The sequence below is a fragment of the Gossypium raimondii genome, chromosome 11 (assembly GCF_025698545.1).
Source record: "Gossypium raimondii isolate GPD5lz chromosome 11, ASM2569854v1, whole genome shotgun sequence".
NCBI lineage: Eukaryota > Viridiplantae > Streptophyta > Magnoliopsida > Malvales > Malvaceae > Gossypium > Gossypium raimondii.
Genome location: NC_068575.1, coordinates 59,750,959 through 59,769,282, shown reverse-complemented (window position 1 = coordinate 59,769,282; position 18,324 = coordinate 59,750,959). Strand labels below are relative to the sequence as shown.

Here is an 18,324-nt window from a genome sequence, read left to right as displayed (position 1 = left end):
ATGTTTAAACTATCACATCATCTTACTGTTAGAAATTTACCGGTACTAAACAAAAAATGAACAAAAAAATAAACTCGATTAATTAAGTGATCAAATTAAAAAATTGATAATTGGGTGACAAAAAAGAAAAAGTGACAATAATTAGGTGATTAAATTAAAACAAATTAATAATTAGTGAAAGAAAAAGGACAATATTGAGTGACCTGTTATGAAATTTACCCGTTTTTTAATAACAGGAAAAAGTACATTCCAGGAGGGTAACTTCGTCATTAAATCGGAATATAACAATTTTAATTTTCTGGCTCTCTGCCCCTAGTTGATTTCACCATCACCACCGAGTAGAGTAACAGCCAACATTTTCATGTTCGAAGAAGCTTTGTTTGCTGTGAAAGATAGTTTTTTGAAGATGAAAGACCCTCCATTGGTGAAAGCTGCAGTGGTAAAAGCAATAGATCTTTAGACTAAGTAAAATTAACTCACAGCTCATTTTGTTTCCCTCTTTACTGTTTAGTTGCTTCAAATTTTAGAAAAAAAAGTTGATCTGTGGCAGAAGGGTGAAGCAAGAAAAAAATGGGGTGTTGGTACTCAAGGATCGATAGGGAAGAGATTGTTTCGCGTTGCAAGGCGAGAAAGAGATACATGAAACAGTTGGTTAAAGCAAGACAAGCTCTTGGTGCTTCACATTCTATGTATCTACGCTCTTTACGAGGCACAGGCTCAGCTCTCCTTCAGTTTTCCAGCAATGAAACTACTACCCACTCCCACCACCATACTACTCCGCCGCCTCAACAGCCGGCATTGCCGCCGCCAATGAGTCCTAGTTCAGACACTTGGACATCTGCTAACACGGCCTCCCCTGTTCTGCCGCCGCCTTCTCCTCCTCAATCCAGTAACTGGGACTTTTGGGATCCATTTGTTCCAGCTACAGAGTCACGGTCAGCCACAGAGGAGGAATGGGAGGCTTCCACGTCAGTGCCTGAGGTGGCGGTCACCGCTACAAACCCCACGACCAGGGCTGCAAGCATGGCACCGCCCCCTTCTGTGGTGAGTGGGTTCTCGAAAGATACGGGAAGTGAGCTTGCTATGGTGGTGTCGAGGAATAGTAAAGAACTGGTGGAGATCGTGAAAGAGGTCGATGAGTATTTTCTTAAAGCTGCTGATGCTGGTAGCCAGCTCTCGTTGCTGTTAGAAGTTTCAAATTCCAATTTTCCTGCTCAAAGTAAATGAGTTATTTCTCTCTCATTCTTTTCCTTTTCTTTTTCCCTCTTAACATTTCTGGGTGGGTTTTTTTTTTTTTTTTTCCTTGTTGCAGGTAAAGTGTATAACTATGGTTGTAATCTGACTACAACAACTTGGGCATGGAATCGAAATTCAAAAATGGAAGGAACTGGGAAGTTGGGAGGCGATAGGACGGGAGAAAATGGAAATGTAGGTGGTACTATTCTTAACAGTAGCCATTCTTCTACTATAGAGAGATTGTATGCTTGGGAGAAGAAATTATACGAAGAGGTCAAGGTACTAGATCCTGTTCCATGGTTAGAAAATTTGCAATGGCCTGATGAGTCAAAAAAAGTGATCTATACTTTAAATCTGACTGCTCTTTTACTGGTGATTTGTTTAGACTGTGGAGACTATAAGGATGGAACATGAGAAGCGGGTGGCCCAATTGAGGAAGCTGGAGTTGAAGAGAGCTGACTATGTCAAGACTGAAAAGACTAAGAAAGAGGTTGAAAAATTAGAATCCCAAATGATGGTTTCTTCACAGGCCATTGAGACCATATCAGCGGAAATCATCAAACTGAGAGAGTCAGAGCTTTATCCTCAACTCCTGGACCTTGTAAACGGGTTAGTCTAGTTTTTTTATCACTTTGCTTCAACGTACTTGCTTCCCGATTGCCTTGAGCATCAAAATGCTGCAGACACTAGCCCTCATGTCATCTTTCATAGAATGATATAGTTCATTTATTGTTTGAGATAGTACAGAAAAAGGCTATGTTTGGGAGTTGGGACCCTCTCTTTTTTTTTTGTTTCCCTCTCTTTTTGACTGATTTAGAATTGTATATGGAATTTCTTTTGACTGATTTAGATGACAAGTGGAATCCATTTGTACTTTGCGTCCTATTGTATCAGGTTGAGAATGGTCACTAACTGAATAGTTTTAGTGGGGTCTCCATTTATAATTAACCTTAATCTTTGCTGATTCCTGTATTCCTCAGGAAGATAATCCTATGGTCCTAATTGTATGAAATTTGAAAATTTGGGCATTCATGCAGCTAACGGATTGACCATATCGGGCTAATGCATGCTTATGGTTCCAGGTACTGCTTAAGTAATCTTAATCATCCATACGGATTCATATGATTCCAAGTTGGTTCCTATATACCATTGGTTCCCATTGGAGATTTATAGGATGTGAGGTTGTCCGCAGAAAACAATATGCTTTTTACCTAATTTGATGTCCTTAATTCTTTCTTTTAATCTGCAGTGGAGGGTTATTGTTTAAATAGTTTGTTCCTCACATTAACTCTGAATTGAGGGTTATTTCCATGTGCAGGTTGATGTGGATGTGGAGAAGCATGTACGAAATTCACCAAGTTCACACACACATAGTTCAGCAGCTCAAGTACCTTAACTTTATGCCTTCTAACGAGCCAACATCTGAGATTCACAAGCAATCAACTCTCCAGCTCGAGCTTGAAGTCCAGCAGTGGCATTCTTCTTTCTGCAACTTAGTCAAGGCTCAACGAGACTACATTCAGTCCCTAGCAGGTTGGCTCCGGCTTAGCCTTTTCCAGTTCAGCAAAGACCCACTTTTAAGAAACAATGAGGAATCGAAAATTTACTCTTTTTGTGAAGAATGGCATCTTGCAATTGACAGAATTCCAGATAAGGTAGCGTCTGAAGGAATCAAGAGCTTCTTGACAGTAATTCATGCCATCGTGGTCCAGCAAGCAGAAGAGTATAAGCAAAAAAAGAAGGCAGATTCTGCTTTGAAAGATTTTGAGAAGAAGGCAGCTGAACTTAGATCACTGGAAAGTAAGTATGGCCCATTTTCCTCCATGCCTGAAATGAACAAGTACCCTGTTGTAGAAAAACGAACAAAGGTGGAAATGTTGAGAGCAAAGGCTGAAGAGGAGAAGAATAAACATGAGAAGTCAGCGAGTGTAACAAGAGCAATGACTTTAAACAACCTACAAATGGGGTTTCCTCATGTCTTCCAGGCAATGGTAGGATATTCAAGTGTATGTATGCAAGCATTTGAATCTGTCTACAATCAAGCCAAGGGTATTGATCAGCAACATGATGTGAAGAGAATACTTCCTTGAGAAAAGACTAACACTCTTGGAATCAAAATGATGCTACCACTGATACGTGTTCGGTATTTGGATCAAAGTCCAGACACGGAAGAAAATTCCAGTCAAGTAGGAGTGTAGAATTGTATACCTTGTTTTATTTCGTCATTGGAAAGTGTTGAATGCTTTGCAAGTTTCTGTTTAAAACCCTTTTTTGTTTGCCTTCTGAATCATGAAATTATGTTTTGGTAATGAATTGCTCCGAGAGCAACCAAGTGAAGCACTTGTATTGCTTGAGATTACAAGAACATTTCCCTAGCATAGTTGAATAACTCCATAGCTGCAAAGTAGAGTCACTCTTCCAAAGGCTTGCATCTCATCCAATTCTTTTATACAACTGACTGTATCTGACAGGCATTAAATTATTTTACAGCAGCAGTGAAAAGTGAAGAAGTTGCCTCAAGTTGTGGTGTGGCAGTTGCTTACCTTATTTTTTTTAACCATGTTAGAAATTCAATTTTCATCTATAAGAATGAAGCACTCATGACAAGGGAGTAGCCACTGCTATTGATGGTGGACACTTTGATTCCAATTTTTTTTCCTACTTTTCTATTATTTCATTTTCATTTTCATTTCATTCATTTTTTTTTCAATCAACTAAACACGCCCTTTAAATTAATATACTACACACATAAATATATAATTAAATATAAAAATAATTTAATGTATTTATTTATTTAAATATGTATAATTAAACCAAAATAAAAATTATATATATATTTGAATCACAATCAAAATATATTTTATATATAATTGCTCCAAATTAAGTTTATATATTGAAATTTATTCCTTTTAAAAATTAACTAAAAAATTAATCCCCTGCATCATACATGACATTAGTAATTAATCTAGGTAAATTAGAAAGTAAATCATCGTGAGTATGACCAAATCGGACGGTGTAAATCCCATTTTTAGACTTCTAGCAAAACAAAGGGCTTGATTAGAGTAGGGCATAGACATGCGTAGCACAGGATCACTTCGATCGAAAACGAGACTTGAAAGGCGTTAGGTTCACGAAACAAGTCAAAACAACCTCGATAACAATTAAGAAATTAAGAAACGTCTTAGTAAGAGAAAAGAAAGAGCAAATTAAGATTCAGAAAAGATCAAAACAACAGGGACCGTAAAAATGATCGCAGATGGAGTCGAAGATGAAGAGAAATGGCTCGCCGCCGGCATCGCTGGCCTCCAACAGAACGCTTTCTACATGCATCGCGCTTTGGTAACTCCCTTCTCAATTATTTTGTTACACCTTACTTGGTTGAAGGGAAGTGAGATTATCAGGGGAAATCCTTACCTGCTTTAATATTGTTACTTAATTTGACCGTAGAAGCCCTAATTTTTGCAAGATTGTGAAAATTTGGCGCCATGTTGATTATTTGTGATTTTGTTAGGATTCGAACAATCTCAGAGATGCTTTGAAGTACTCTGCTCAGATGTTATCAGAACTTCGAACCTCAAGGCTTTCCCCTCACAAATACTACGAATTATGTTAGCTCTTCTCTCCTGATCTGATCTCGATCTTGCATTAGATTCATGAAGTGATTGGTAAATTCCGTTTTGAACTGCGATTTTGATTGTTTTTGGTTGATGGTACAGATATGCGAGCATTTGATGAATTGAGGAAGCTGGAGATGTTCTTTAAGGAAGAGACAAGGCGTGGTTGCTCTATTGTCGATCTGTATGAGCTAGTACAACATGCTGGCAATATATTGCCAAGATTGTAAGCACAACTAACATTCAAACTGTTTAATGCGTGCTTGATCACTTCAGCAAGTGTACCAATAGGCTTCAGGCTGTTTTGTTCTTGTGTAATTTATTTCAGCAAGCATATGCGGTGGATTTAAAGCTGCTTTTCTGTGTGTTATCGTATGGTAAATAGTTCTATGTTATTTAGGGAAATTTTAATTAACCTAGGTCCTATATATATGTACAATTAGCAAGAGCATCATCTTTGGTTCATTTGTAGGATGTGTGAAATGGTTTCTTTTGGCACATATATTGCATAACGGGAAAGCATGTTCAAGTAGCATAATTATTTTAGTAACTTGCTTGAGCAATTTCATTTGAATTACCAAAAAATGAATATCTCTCGGTTTCACTTACATGTACAATTTGTGTTTAACATGGCAAGCCTTGTGATCTATGTCAGGTATCTCCTCTGTACTGTAGGCTCTGTTTATATTAAATCCAAGGAAGCTCCTGCTAAGGATGTTCTTAAAGATCTTGTTGAAATGTGCCGTGGAATTCAGCATCCCGTACGTGGGCTCTTTCTTAGGAGTTACCTGGCTCAAGTTAGCAGGGATAAATTGCCTGACATAGGTTCCGAGTATGAAGGGTAAGAAATTAAGGTTTTCTTTCGTTTCAGGAAATGGAGGCCATTTTTGTTTCTGTTTTCTAAGAAAATGGGAAATGTTGAAGAAAACATGTTTGGTTGAAAATTTTAAAAATGATATTTGGAATATGAAATATGTGGAAATTAGAAAACAATAAAAAGTTGTTTTCATTGTTTTCCAAAAATAAGGGATTTTAACCATTTTCGAAGAACCTGGGTCAGTTCATTTGAAGTTTAATGAAAATAAGGGATTTGATATTTAAATAGGGATTTTAACTTATCATTTTCCATACTTTTTTATTGAAAAAAGTTCCACCATTTGTTTTTTATTATGGATTATCAGATCTGCTTAAAAAACTAAATCATTTTTTCAATGCATTATCAAACAAGGCTTAATTTATGTTTTCTGCAATATCTTTTATGCTTGAATCCCCGTTTATATCAAAAAACAAAATTTGAGTTTATCCTCCATCATTTATGCACTATTTTATCTTGGCATGCTACTTTCTCACTGGAACTATGGTTACCAAATTGATTCACTAAATTATTGATCATGTCAATCCTGCTATGATTTTGGTTGCGATCTGATCAAATTGGTTGGTTAATAGATAACTCATGTAATCCTCTTTTTCAACCTTTAAGCTGGTCCTCTGTTGAGATTTCCTGACCAGTGGTTGACTTTCTTGATCCCTTCAGGGATGCAGACACTGTCGTGGATGCTGTGGAATTTGTGCTTCAAAACTTTACGGAGATGAACAAGTTGTGGGTGCGGATGCAGCACCAGGTTAGTTGACTTGAATATCCATGGTCTGTTCCTGCTCTCATGTTTGGCATGCATGTATCACAAAAATGCTTGCATGATAGGGAGGTAAAACTATATCATGAGGGCATGATTTCTGGTCATGCAGGTGTTATAGTGCTTGTCAATCATTCATACTCTTAGCTGATCCTGAATTGAGGCTTGCTGTCGGGCTTTCTGGTCTGCAGGGACCCGCCCGAGAAAAGGAGAAAAGAGAGAAAGAGAGGAGCGAGCTAAGAGATCTTGTAATATCTGTGACCCACAACTGGTAAATTTCACTGCAATAATGTTGAGTACCAGTTTGAAGGATGCTTACGATGGGTTTTGCCTCTCCCTTGCTTGCTTTGATTTTTAATTAGGTTGGGAAGAATCTTCATGTGCTCAGTCAAATAGAGGGTATTGACCTTGATATGTACAAAGAGACTGTTCTTCCCCGTGTACTTGAACAGGTCGGTGTCATGCACATGCACGAATGCACTTTAACTTAACTCCTATGTTCTGTCTTGGAGCTTATAATAGGTAACTTTTGCTTGCTAACCATCAAGCATTGGTTGTGTAAAATATCTTGTCAGGTTGTCAATTGTAAAGATGAGATAGCTCAATACTATCTAATGGATTGCATAATTCAAGTCTTTCCTGATGAGTACCACTTGCAAACTCTTGATGTATTATTGGGTGCTTTCCCACAACTTCAGGTGTGTCATGATTGTGTGCTTCTGTTATTGTCTATTTTTCCTAGAACTTTTCTGTAATTTGCATCATCTACATATTTCTTCTTGTTCCTGGTGTGTGGATCAACATGGATGTGTATCTCCACTTAATATTTATGATATAAATGCAGCATCTTAAGCACGCCCTACAAGTTCTGAGCACTTTCTTCCTTCTGTTTTTTCAGCCAACTGTTGACATCAAAACCGTGCTATCTCGATTAATGGAAAGGCTATCAAATTATGCTGCTTCAAGTGCAGATGTGTTGCCTGAGTTCTTGCAAGTAGAAGCTTTCTCAAAGTTGAATAATGCTATTGGAAAGGTAAAACTTGTTTCCAGAGATAATCCTTCTTAGCTTAACCTAGATTAATGTTGTAAATAGTTAGTCTTATTCTATCTTATGATGCAGGTGATTGAAGCACAGCCTGATATGCCTATCCTTGGTGTGATAACTCTATATTCGTCTCTTCTTACATTTACTCTCCATGTCCATCCTGACAGGCTTGATTATGCCGATCAAGTTTTGGTAAGCTACTGTCTTAAGCTGTATAATGCATATTCGCATAAGGTTTATGATTTTATTGCTCATAAACCAAGATATGTTCATACGCTAAATCAATTTTTTGCTCTCTTCCCAAATATTAAATTATTGTCTGTCTGTCACTTGAAATCCGTATGGTGGTGCTTACAAGCTTGATTTATAAAGAGAAAGCTATTTAATCATTTGTTCCTACTTCCATCTATTTTCACAGAAGTTAGAAATCGACAAAGAGGTAACTTGACCTTGTTATTGTTCAGGGAGCATGTGTTAAAAAACTCTCTGGCAAAGAAAAGCTCGAAGACAAGAAAGCAACAAAACAGATTGTTGCACTCTTAAGTGCTCCACTTGACAAATACAATGACATTGTTACAGCATTGAAGCTTTCAAATTATCCTCGTGTTATGGAATACCTTGACAGTGAAACAAATAAAGTCATGGCAACTGTGATAATTCAAAGCATTATGAAGAACAAAACTCGTATCTCTACTGCAGACAGGGTATGTCTGTAATTATGTTGTTTACTGCTTTGAGCTTGTTTTTTGTTGAAGGGGTTTCTTGATCTTGTAACTTTTTGTGACAGGTTGAGGCGTTGTTTGAACTGATAAAAGGTCTTATTAAGGATCTGGATGATGCGTTTCATGATGAGGTTGTTATGATTTATTCATCTTCATTTTTATAGACTTAAATGTTTATTTTTAGCATGTTCACCAATATGCAGCATGACAATTATTCAATCTCACATTCAGGTTGATGAAGATGATTTCAAGGAGGAGCAGAATTCTGTAGCACGTCTTATTCAGTTGTTGCACAGTGATGACCCTGAAGAGATGTTTAAGGTACTTGATTGGGTGAAAGCATTTTTGTTCTCATAGCACGATTGATGCAGTCAAGGTTAGGTAGTCAAATAGTTCTTAGTGCATCTACTGGGGTTTTCTCATGAACTCTTTGCTAATATGACCTCAACAATTACATAGAGTTTATCCTGAATCTGGGGTGAAGGCAGAAAATTTTTTTAGGGGGTCCAAAATTAAATTGTATATTTTTATTATAGTAAAAATGCAATTTCACCATTTTAATAGTCTATATCTTTATAATTTTTAAAGGATTAAATCAATTTTTATCATTTGGGGGGGGGGCAAAGTGCAATTTTGCCTTTACTAATTTAAAATTTTATAAATTTTAAAGGGGTCTAAATGGAAAATTTTTCATTTTAAGGGGACTGTCCTGAATGTTCATAAATGGTACATATTTTCTGCTTTTGAAGTATTTGTGTGTTCAATTTGATTATTTGTAGATAATATGCACGGTGAGGAAGCATATCTTGGGTGGAGGACCAAAACGCCTACCCTTCACTGTCCCTCCCCTTGTTTTCTCTTCACTTAAGGTTTGTTTCTACTTTGTGTGTTTGACTATAGAATGCTATGACATTAAAAGTGAAGACTAAACAAATATTCCTGTTGATATCTAAGCAGATAATGGCATGTGTTTGAGTATATGGTCCAGCTTTTTTGACTTCTCATTGCTGCACTTAAGTAACATTTTAAGGAATGGATTTGGTCTAAAGAATAAAAATCCGGATTTAAAAATATTAAATGGAAATTCCATCTTTAACTTTTATACAATTGGAAATATACCTTACACTTTCTATCTTTAAATCCTGAACTATTGAAATAGAAAATTATTCCCCATTTCCCCTTGCTACTTTCTTGTTTATTTACCCTGGGCTGCAGTTTAACTTAATTTTTTTGATTCTTTGCACCTTTGGTTCTTCTTTCTTGTAATGAAATTAACCTTAAATTTTTGCTTGTTAGTTGGTTCGGCAACTACAAGGCCAAGAGGAAAATCCTTTTGGAGAAGAGGAATCAACTACACCCAAGAAAATATTCCAGGTTTTGAATCAGGTCAGTCATCTTCTTCAGAACTGCAGTTAGGCTACTACCTGCTTGGGTTTTGAAGTATGAATCGATTATAATCTCTGATCATGGCGCATTTAGATTTCAAATTGTGATTTGTATTTGGCAAAAAGCTATATTTGAACGCATATTGAAGGTCCTCATGTCTATTCAATTCTATCTGAATTCCCTGCACAATTTTTTTTGCATATTTGATGATGTTGGTAGTTTCTGGTTTCAGACTGTTGAAACTCTCTCTAACATTCCGGCCCCTGAGTTGGCACTACAGTTGTTTCTGCAGTGTGCTGAGGTACATGGTGTTTTTGGACCTTATATATAAAAATCATAAGTTAGATAATTTTTTTTCCTAATATTTATGATGGATTTTTATTGATCAGGCTGCAAATGACTGTGATTTAGAACCTGTGGCATATGAATTTTTCACACAAGCTTACATTTTATACGAGGAAGAGATTTCAGTAAGTTGGCACAATCTGATGAGTATTACAATGCCTCTTTATAGAGTCTCTACAACTTACATGGCTATTACTAATAAAACGTGGGAATTAGTAATTGATTTTTGCTAATATATGCTTTTATAGGACTCAAGGGCACAGGTTACTGCTATACATTTAATAATTGGAACTCTGCAGAGGATGCATGTCTTTGGTGTTGAAAATAGGGATACTTTAACACACAAGGCTACAGGGGTAATCTTTCTATTATTTCACATGTTTAGAAAGCAGCTTAGCGTGTTTCAACTGTACTTGACTTGAACCCTTGTATTTGAGCAGTATTCTGCGAAACTTTTGAAGAAGCCTGATCAGTGCAGAGCTGTTTATGCATGCTCGCATCTCTTCTGGGTTGATGATCAAGACAATGTAAAAGATGGAGAGAGGTAAGGTTGACCTTTATGTTCATAGTCTCATGCCTACATGTTATGGGCATGTGCATCCCATCTGGTGTTTGCATTGAATCTGGATGAGACACAGAAGCCTTGGATCTTATTGATCTATCTTTGTTTTTTTTTTTGCTTTTAACCAGGGTCTTGCTTTGCCTTAAGCGGGCACTGAGAATTGCAAATGCTGCTCAACAAATGTCAAATGCAGCACGAGGTAGCGCTGGATCAGTCACTCTCTTTGTTGAGATACTGAACAAGTAAATGCCTGCAAACCCTGATTGCGATGAAATTGTATTTGGTTTGTTCAATATTATCCTAATTATTTGTAATGGGGATTCCATCCTCACTGGTGTTGGTAGGTACCTTTATTTCTTTGAGAAGGGGAACCCCCAGATCACTGTTGCTGCAATCCAGAGTCTGATTGAATTAATAACAACCGAGATGCATAGTGACTCTAGCACACCAGATCCAGCAGCGGACGCTTTCTTTGCCAGCACTCTCAGATATATGGAGTTTCAGAAACAGAAAGGTGGAGCTATAGGTGAAAAATATGAACCTATCAAGGTGTGATCGTGAGAGCCCCTGTGAGTGTGTTTTTTTTCCTTAAAAAAAAGGTTGTAGACTTTTGATTTGTTTTGTCCACAAAAGAATTTAACCGGATTAATAGTATATGCTCCCATTGGCCTTTTTGGCTAACGTAGCAAATTCTTGCATCATATCATGGATTGATGCAAGGTAAGAAATGTGTAAGTTTATTCATGCGACTGCTGTGTAACAGTTTAGATGTTAAAAAGTTGGTTTTAAACAGACCACCACTTACTGTTTCCAGGGATGAATTTTAACTCAAATATTCAGTTTTGAATCATCAAGGTTACCTTCGTTAATGACTGCTAGTTGCCTACGGTGCTGCTGCTTGGAAGCCTAATTTTCTGTCAATTATTGCAATATATGATTTCTACCTTTTTTAATCATTTTAATATAATATATGTGCAATAACAATTCTATCAGTATAATATTCTCACAATATATGTGACAATGCCTTCCACGAAAAGGGTGAGTAATAGGTACGGTTGAGCAATAGTAAGTTCAAGTTTTACTATATATCATAGTGAGAATTTATTTTTAAGGAAGTTAGGGTATAAAAATAACAGCTTACTATTGTAGGGACGATGTAGAGTTTATCACATATGGATCCGTGTTCGTTCCTCTTTTAGTTTATCAAATATGGTCTTCCCTTTCTTTTCCCCTTTACAGATAATTAGAGGCGTTCATGGCACAATTGGGTTAATGTATGATAATACTATCCTCTTATGTTTGTTTAAACTTGACTCTGTTCAAAAATTTAGGTGAACATATTTTGCCATGTCCATTTATAACTTATATAAGTATATTTTAAACCTGCAATTTTAAATATATATTATTTTTAATTTAATATTTAATATTTCTAATAAATTTTCTTTTATTAAAATTTAAATTTAGACTTTTTATGTTTAAATATTATATAAAAATAAAATATATACAAAAGTCTAAAGCGGGTTGGGTTAGTTTTGAGAAAATTAAAGCCTAACCCGAATCGAATTGAGTTTATTTTTTGAATTTTGTTAATTTATCCAGTTGGACTTTTAAACTTGAATAAATAATTTAACTCCTAAATAGATTTATGGATAATACATCGATTATCAAATCAATCAAAACCATAACAAACACCAATTATCAAACTATTCGATCAAACAAGACAGGTTTTAGCCTCACTCGGAAATGCCACAGTGAGCAGCCATAAGATATTTAATTCTTCAAAAGCCGTGTGCCGTCTTTAATAGTAGCATGCGACTAAAAACCAGAGTTGATTGTATGAAATGCGGCATTATGTTATGGCAATCAAACAGTGGCTGTTTTGCAATTGTACATGAATTGGTGAGGTGCACGTGGACAGATGCACTTATCCCATGTTCCGTGTGGGAGCTTATAATACGTGACTTTTGCTTGCTAATCCATGTAAAGAAGTAAAAAGAGAATAGAACCTTGTGCGAATCTATTTGGACCAACTTTACTAGAATAACAAATAAAAGGGTAAACTATAAAAATAGTCACACATCTTTATTTTAAATTTATATTTTAGTCACTAATGTTTCAATTGTAATAATTTGGTCACAGACAGTTATCAATCGATAATAAATTGGTTATTAGTTTATTAGTTGTCGTTAAGTGGTAGACGAAAATCACAGCTAGTAGTACAACGGCCCTTAAAAGGCCACCAGAGGCCATGTCATTGCCACATATTTAAGCATTTTTTTTCAAATCTTAAATGATTTACAAAGACACTAGGGAGTTTGGTTGTATTAATTAAAATCTCAGTAAAATTGCATTATCACACGTCTGGTTTACTATGTACTTTCCTAAATGTAATAATAATTTTTGAATTTACCTTATTAAATAAAAGATAATATTCATGTATTTAATTTTTATAATAAGATTTATTCTTAACAAATATTTAGATTAAATATTTAATAATAAAATCTAATTGATAGTTTTAAAATTATTTTTAATTTATAATTTTAATTGAAAGCAAAATTGTTTCAATCTTGCATATATTTTCTAAATATAATAATGCATATATAAAATTATTGATATAAAAAATTGTTTTGAAATAAATTAAAAAAACTAAAAACACGTTTTATTTTGGTTAAAGGCTAACTCATAGAAATATTAAAAAAATAGTTGATTCTAGGTATTACTACGAGCAAAACTACTAATAATTAAATCATATGAAAGTAAAGTCATAGGCGTCTAACCCACAATACTTGCACGACTTAAACGGTACAATTTCGCCCATATTCTACAAAAAAAAAATAAATATTTCATATAAATACAAGTGCTAAATCAAATTTGTAGCTAGGAAAAAAATAAAATTAGGAATAAAACTTTATTGCGAAGAATCCATTGAAGTAATAGAGAAAATCAAATAATATGTAGGGAGGAGGCACTAGCTTTTTTATGTTTATTAATAGACAAATATCCCAAACCAATATAAAATAGGGTTAATTTTGTCTTAATATTCTTTTAACTTTCCAGTTTACATGGAAAATCAACTTTCTCATCTTTTATCATGGGAATCACATTGTCATCTTATAGAAAAGTAACTCCCAAAGGAAAATTAAATTTTGAGGAAAATAAATGAAACCTGACATACCAAATATTGGAATCACTTTCCAACTGATTAAATTCTTAGGAAAATGATCACTTTCCATCGTACCAAATGCTACCTAAATTGATTTGGTTGGATTCACTTGGAGAAGAGATAACAAGGAAAGGAAGAAAGAGAAAGAGAGTGAAGGAAGTGGAGATTAAAATCATTTAAAATTTGAAAAAAGAATTATTTAAATATGCGGAAATGACATCGCCTCCACGTGACCATTTAAAGGTTGTTGTACTGCTAGCTATGATTTCCATCCATCACTTAATGGCAACTAACGAACTAGTGACCAAATTGCTACGATTGAAACATCGATGACCAAAACGTAAACATAAACAAAGATATATAATTATTTTTATAGTTTACCCAAATTAAAAGAAGGGCGTGGATTGAGTATGTTGAATTTGTTAAAGCTGTCGTTTTACACATTTTTATAAATTGTTAATTAATATAAAAATAAAATATGCCTAATGCATTGAATGGAAAAAGGGGGAAAGATGAAGTTATTTAAAGAGTTGATTGTTCAATGTACCGGATTTCAAAAAGGATTTCTAGTACCACATCATTACTACCTCCATTAACTATTTACCCCCCCCCCCCCGGCCGCCCACTTTTTTTTCGTAAAAATAAAATAAAAACCACAATTTAATTGCTACATATTACAGTTAACTAAAAATAAATAAACTATAGCCATAGTCACTTAACTATGTAAATTTTCTTTTTGGTCACTTAACTATAATAAATAATTATTTGGTCACTAATGTTTTGAAAATTATTTTTTCTGATCACCCGACCGTTAACTGACTTACGTAACTGTAATTTGGTATTTTTTAATCGGTATAATAATTTTAGTCCTCAACTTTTATATTTTCTATTAAATTGACCTTGATTCTATATAAAAATTATAAAAATCAAAATTATTTTTAAAAATTGAAAAGTTATATAAAAGTATATAAAATTATAAATATATATAAATAGATAAAAAATTAAGTTATACATAATTTTTAGTTTGACTATGATGCAAAGATGATTCATTTCTAGTTCTGTGTTTCTTTAAGGTTGAGGTTTTTATTTTATTTCTGGGCATTAGTATTGGGTATGGAGGACAGTACAAGTCAAATTCAATACCGAAAGTGATGGAGATGGTGATGGTGTGGATTGGGGTTTTTTACATAAATAGGTTGAAAAAAAAATACTGAAATAGGGTGTCAGAAAAAATATTTACCAAAATGGGTTACTTTTTTCATTGGAGCCTATTAGATAGGCGCCAATGAATAAAAAAATAATAATTTTTTTTTGAATAAAATATTTTTTTTATATTTTTTTAATTTTTTTTGAATAAAATATTTTTTAATATTTTTTAATAATTTTTTAAAAAATACGGGTCAAAATACGGTCAACGGTCGGGTCGGGTCGGGTGGCGCCATCGGTAGGCGCCAATGAAGGTGCCTCATAGAGAGGCGCCAATGAAGGTGCCTTAGAGAGGCGCCAATGAAGGTGCCTTATAGAGAGGCGCCATTACTAGACTGTCCATGGGCGGGCCCAAAAATTCGGCCCTACTCCTAGGCCGGCTCAAATATGGGCCTAAAATTTTGTGCAGGCCCGGCCGAGAAAAATCATATGCCCAAGCCCGGCCCGGCCCATTTTTAAATAAACACCAAAAATTTTAAAAATAAAAAAAGTATTTTAAAATAAAAATAAAAATATATTTATTGTATTCGGGCGGGCGGGCCCGGCCAAAAAGTTGTGCTGAGGCCCGCCCGCTTTCTAAACGGCCTAATTTTTTTGCTCAAACCCATATTTCGAGCCTATATTTTTACCCGAACCGTCTTATATTTCGGGCGGGCCATCGGGCCGGGCCGCCCAGCCCATGGACAGGTCTATGGCGCCGAAGGCCTCATAAATTTAGGATTATGTTATAAATTTTTGTGTTTGTAATTATTTAAAAGTTAATTTATTAGTAATAAATTACTAAATTAGTAATAAGTTACTAATAAATTTATAACATAATCTTAAATTACTAACAAATTAATTATAAAATAATTACAATATTCATACAAAAATTACAATATTACAATATATACCGACATTCAATATTCATACAAAATTATAATATTACAATATTCATACAAAATTACAAAATTACAATATTCATATAAAATTGCAATATTTTTGTTATTAATTATTAATTATAAATTATCTATATTTAGTATGAATATTGTAATTTTTTGTATGAATATTGTAATATTATAATTTTGTATGAATATTGCAATTTTTTTGTATGAATCTTGTAATATTATAATTTTGTATAAATATTGTAATGTCGGTATATATTGTAATATTGTAATTTTTTGTATGAATATTGTAATTATTTGATAATTAATTTGTTAGTAAATTAGGATTATGTTATAAATTTATTAGTAACTTCTTAGTAATTTAGTAATTTATTATTACTAATAAATTAAATTTTAAATAATTACAAACACAAAAATTTATAACATAATCCTAAATTTATGAGGCCTTCATTGGCGCCTAGACCTGTCCATGGGCCGGGCCGGGCCCAAAAAAAATTTCGGCCCGACTCCTAGGCCCGGGTCCGGCCCAAAATATGGGCCTGAAATTTTATCCAGGCCCGGCCCGGGCAAAAATCATAGGCCCAAGACCGGCTCGGCCCGGCCCATTGGCGCCTCTCAGAATGGCACCACCATTGGCGCCTCCCAGGTAGGCACCACCATTGGCGCCTCCTAGATAGGCGCCAATACTATGTATTATACGGGTTCTATACTAACCCGAAAAAGTATAAAATTATATTTTATTCAAAAAAAAATTATTATTATTTTATTCATTGGCGCCTATCTAATAGGCTCTAATGAAAAAAGTAACCCATTTTGGTAAATATTTTTTCTGACACCCTATTTTAGTAAAAAAAAAATTTCAACCTATTTATGTAAAAAACTCTGTGGATTGATGATGACCACGATTAGGAGCGGGTGGAGTGTACAATAATTATAGCCGTAATTAGGTCTAGAACCTAGGATCAAGGAACACATAGGTGTATGGAGAAGGAGAAGGCGACAACATTGGTTTGGGAAGGGTAATTAGAGTTTGCCGTTTCGATGATGGTAAGGGAAAATGGGAAGTGAGGAATTGAGCAAACATGGCAGATGTTGGGTTGTTGCAATGGCGATGATTGTTGAAATTATTATTTAGTTGATGATTCTATTAATTATAGTATTAATCCATAATTTGGAGCCAAATTGTTTGCTATTTGTTCCTACAAGAAAAAGGAACCAGTGAGAAATTTTGGGTTTCTAAATAAAGCTGAGCAAAAGGCAAAGTTGGAGTAACCTTCAAATTCGAATGCTCTTTTATCCATTTTGGAGTTTTTCAAATTCTTAAAAGAATTTTGATTTTTTTTTTTTTTACATAGAATTAGGGTCAAGTTGATAAAAAATATAAGTGTTGAGGATTAAAATTGTTATTAGACCGGTTTAAAAAGTGTCATGTTACTGTTCTGTTAATTACTTAACAGTTGGGTGGCTAGAAAAAACAATTTCCAAAACGTTAGTGATAATAACATAGTTATTTTTAATAGTTGAGGGACCATAACAAAAACCCATCCCTAGTTAAGTGACTATGATTGTAGTTTATCCATTAAAAAATATCATTGGAATTGTGAAAGTTTATAATAAATGAAATAATATAAAATTAAAAATTAGGTCCACTTTGCTATTTGTACTTTTTTCTTGCATACATTGATATTTGAACTTGACAACTAAATCCATTTTAGTCTCTAAACTTAGATTTTATCAAGATTTGATGATGTGATCGATGTTACTGAAAAAAGACCGATCAAACAAATCGAGAACCATTTGATATAACTCTTCGAAAAAAGGGGTTGAATTGATTGACTTCAAAACTATTTGAAAATGGTAAAAATCGAAAATCGAAACAAAAATCAACAGTGAGCAGCTTGAGCTGGTTCAATTATTTTATTTTATTTTATGATTTTTAATTATTTATTTAGTTATCGTTAGTCCGACGATTGAACCGGTCGAACTAGTTGAATCGATAATCGATGGTTTGTCCTATTCAACCACCACTTCAGTTATTAAAACATTAAATGTGACACTTTAATATCATACCTCATTATTACCTGAAAACTTATATACTTTTTTTAAATTTTCAGGTGATAATGTTGCACAATCTTATAATGTCACATCATCAAACTTTTATGTTTTTCAAGTTTAGGGATCAAAATGGACTTAGTTATCAAGTTTAAGTGCTAAAGTGGATAAGAAAAAGTAAATGCACCAAAATGAACCTATTGCTAAGTTTAGAGGCCAAAAAATATATTATCCCAAAATAAATATGTAGTAACAAAAATCTTCCTTATTTTGGGTTAATTTTGTTAGAGAAACTGATTTTATATTGGTTACAAACTTCAAAACAGTTTATAAAGTATACCGTATCAATCATGTATTTTCATCAATCTGGCCAATAACTTAGATGTTAGATGCCAACTTAAATTTAATACGAAGCATGTTTACAACAAGTCGGTCAAGACTTATCGCATGATTTAATTGGATTTGACGTGTAAAA

The 18,324-nt window shown here is 34.2% G+C and overlaps 2 protein-coding genes across 3 annotated transcripts; both read left to right on the top strand.

The window, feature by feature from the left end:
• The first annotated feature begins 297 nt into the window (after positions 1-297).
• LOC105802179 (protein ALTERED PHOSPHATE STARVATION RESPONSE 1) lies at positions 298-3,601 on the top strand. The gene is made up of 4 exons (XM_012633665.2): positions 298-1,219; positions 1,313-1,515; positions 1,622-1,845; positions 2,555-3,601. The coding sequence occupies exons 1-4, from the start codon at positions 571-573 to the stop codon at positions 3,324-3,326; spliced, it is 1,848 nt and encodes a 615-aa protein (XP_012489119.1). The 5' UTR covers positions 298-570; the 3' UTR covers positions 3,327-3,601.
• A 770-nt stretch (positions 3,602-4,371) lies between these two features.
• Positions 4,372-11,413, top strand: LOC105802180 (vacuolar protein sorting-associated protein 35A). 2 transcript variants are annotated; one of them, XM_012633668.2, is made up of 21 exons: positions 4,372-4,575; positions 4,748-4,844; positions 4,953-5,076; positions 5,506-5,691; positions 6,385-6,472; positions 6,676-6,732; positions 6,847-6,936; positions 7,060-7,182; positions 7,383-7,517; positions 7,605-7,721; positions 7,994-8,233; positions 8,317-8,382; positions 8,483-8,572; positions 9,031-9,120; positions 9,548-9,637; positions 9,870-9,938; positions 10,027-10,107; positions 10,231-10,338; positions 10,423-10,526; positions 10,673-10,786; positions 10,889-11,413. In XM_012633668.2, the coding sequence occupies exons 1-21, from the start codon at positions 4,483-4,485 to the stop codon at positions 11,097-11,099; spliced, it is 2,373 nt and encodes a 790-aa protein (XP_012489122.1). In that variant the 5' UTR covers positions 4,372-4,482; the 3' UTR covers positions 11,100-11,413. The 2 variants fall into 2 exon arrangements, with proteins under 2 accessions (XP_012489122.1, XP_052480036.1); XM_052624076.1 differs by lacking the exons at positions 4,372-4,575; positions 4,748-4,844; positions 4,953-5,076; positions 5,506-5,691; positions 6,385-6,472 and having other exon boundaries at positions 6,686-6,755.
• Positions 11,414-18,324: the final 6,911 nt, after the last annotated feature.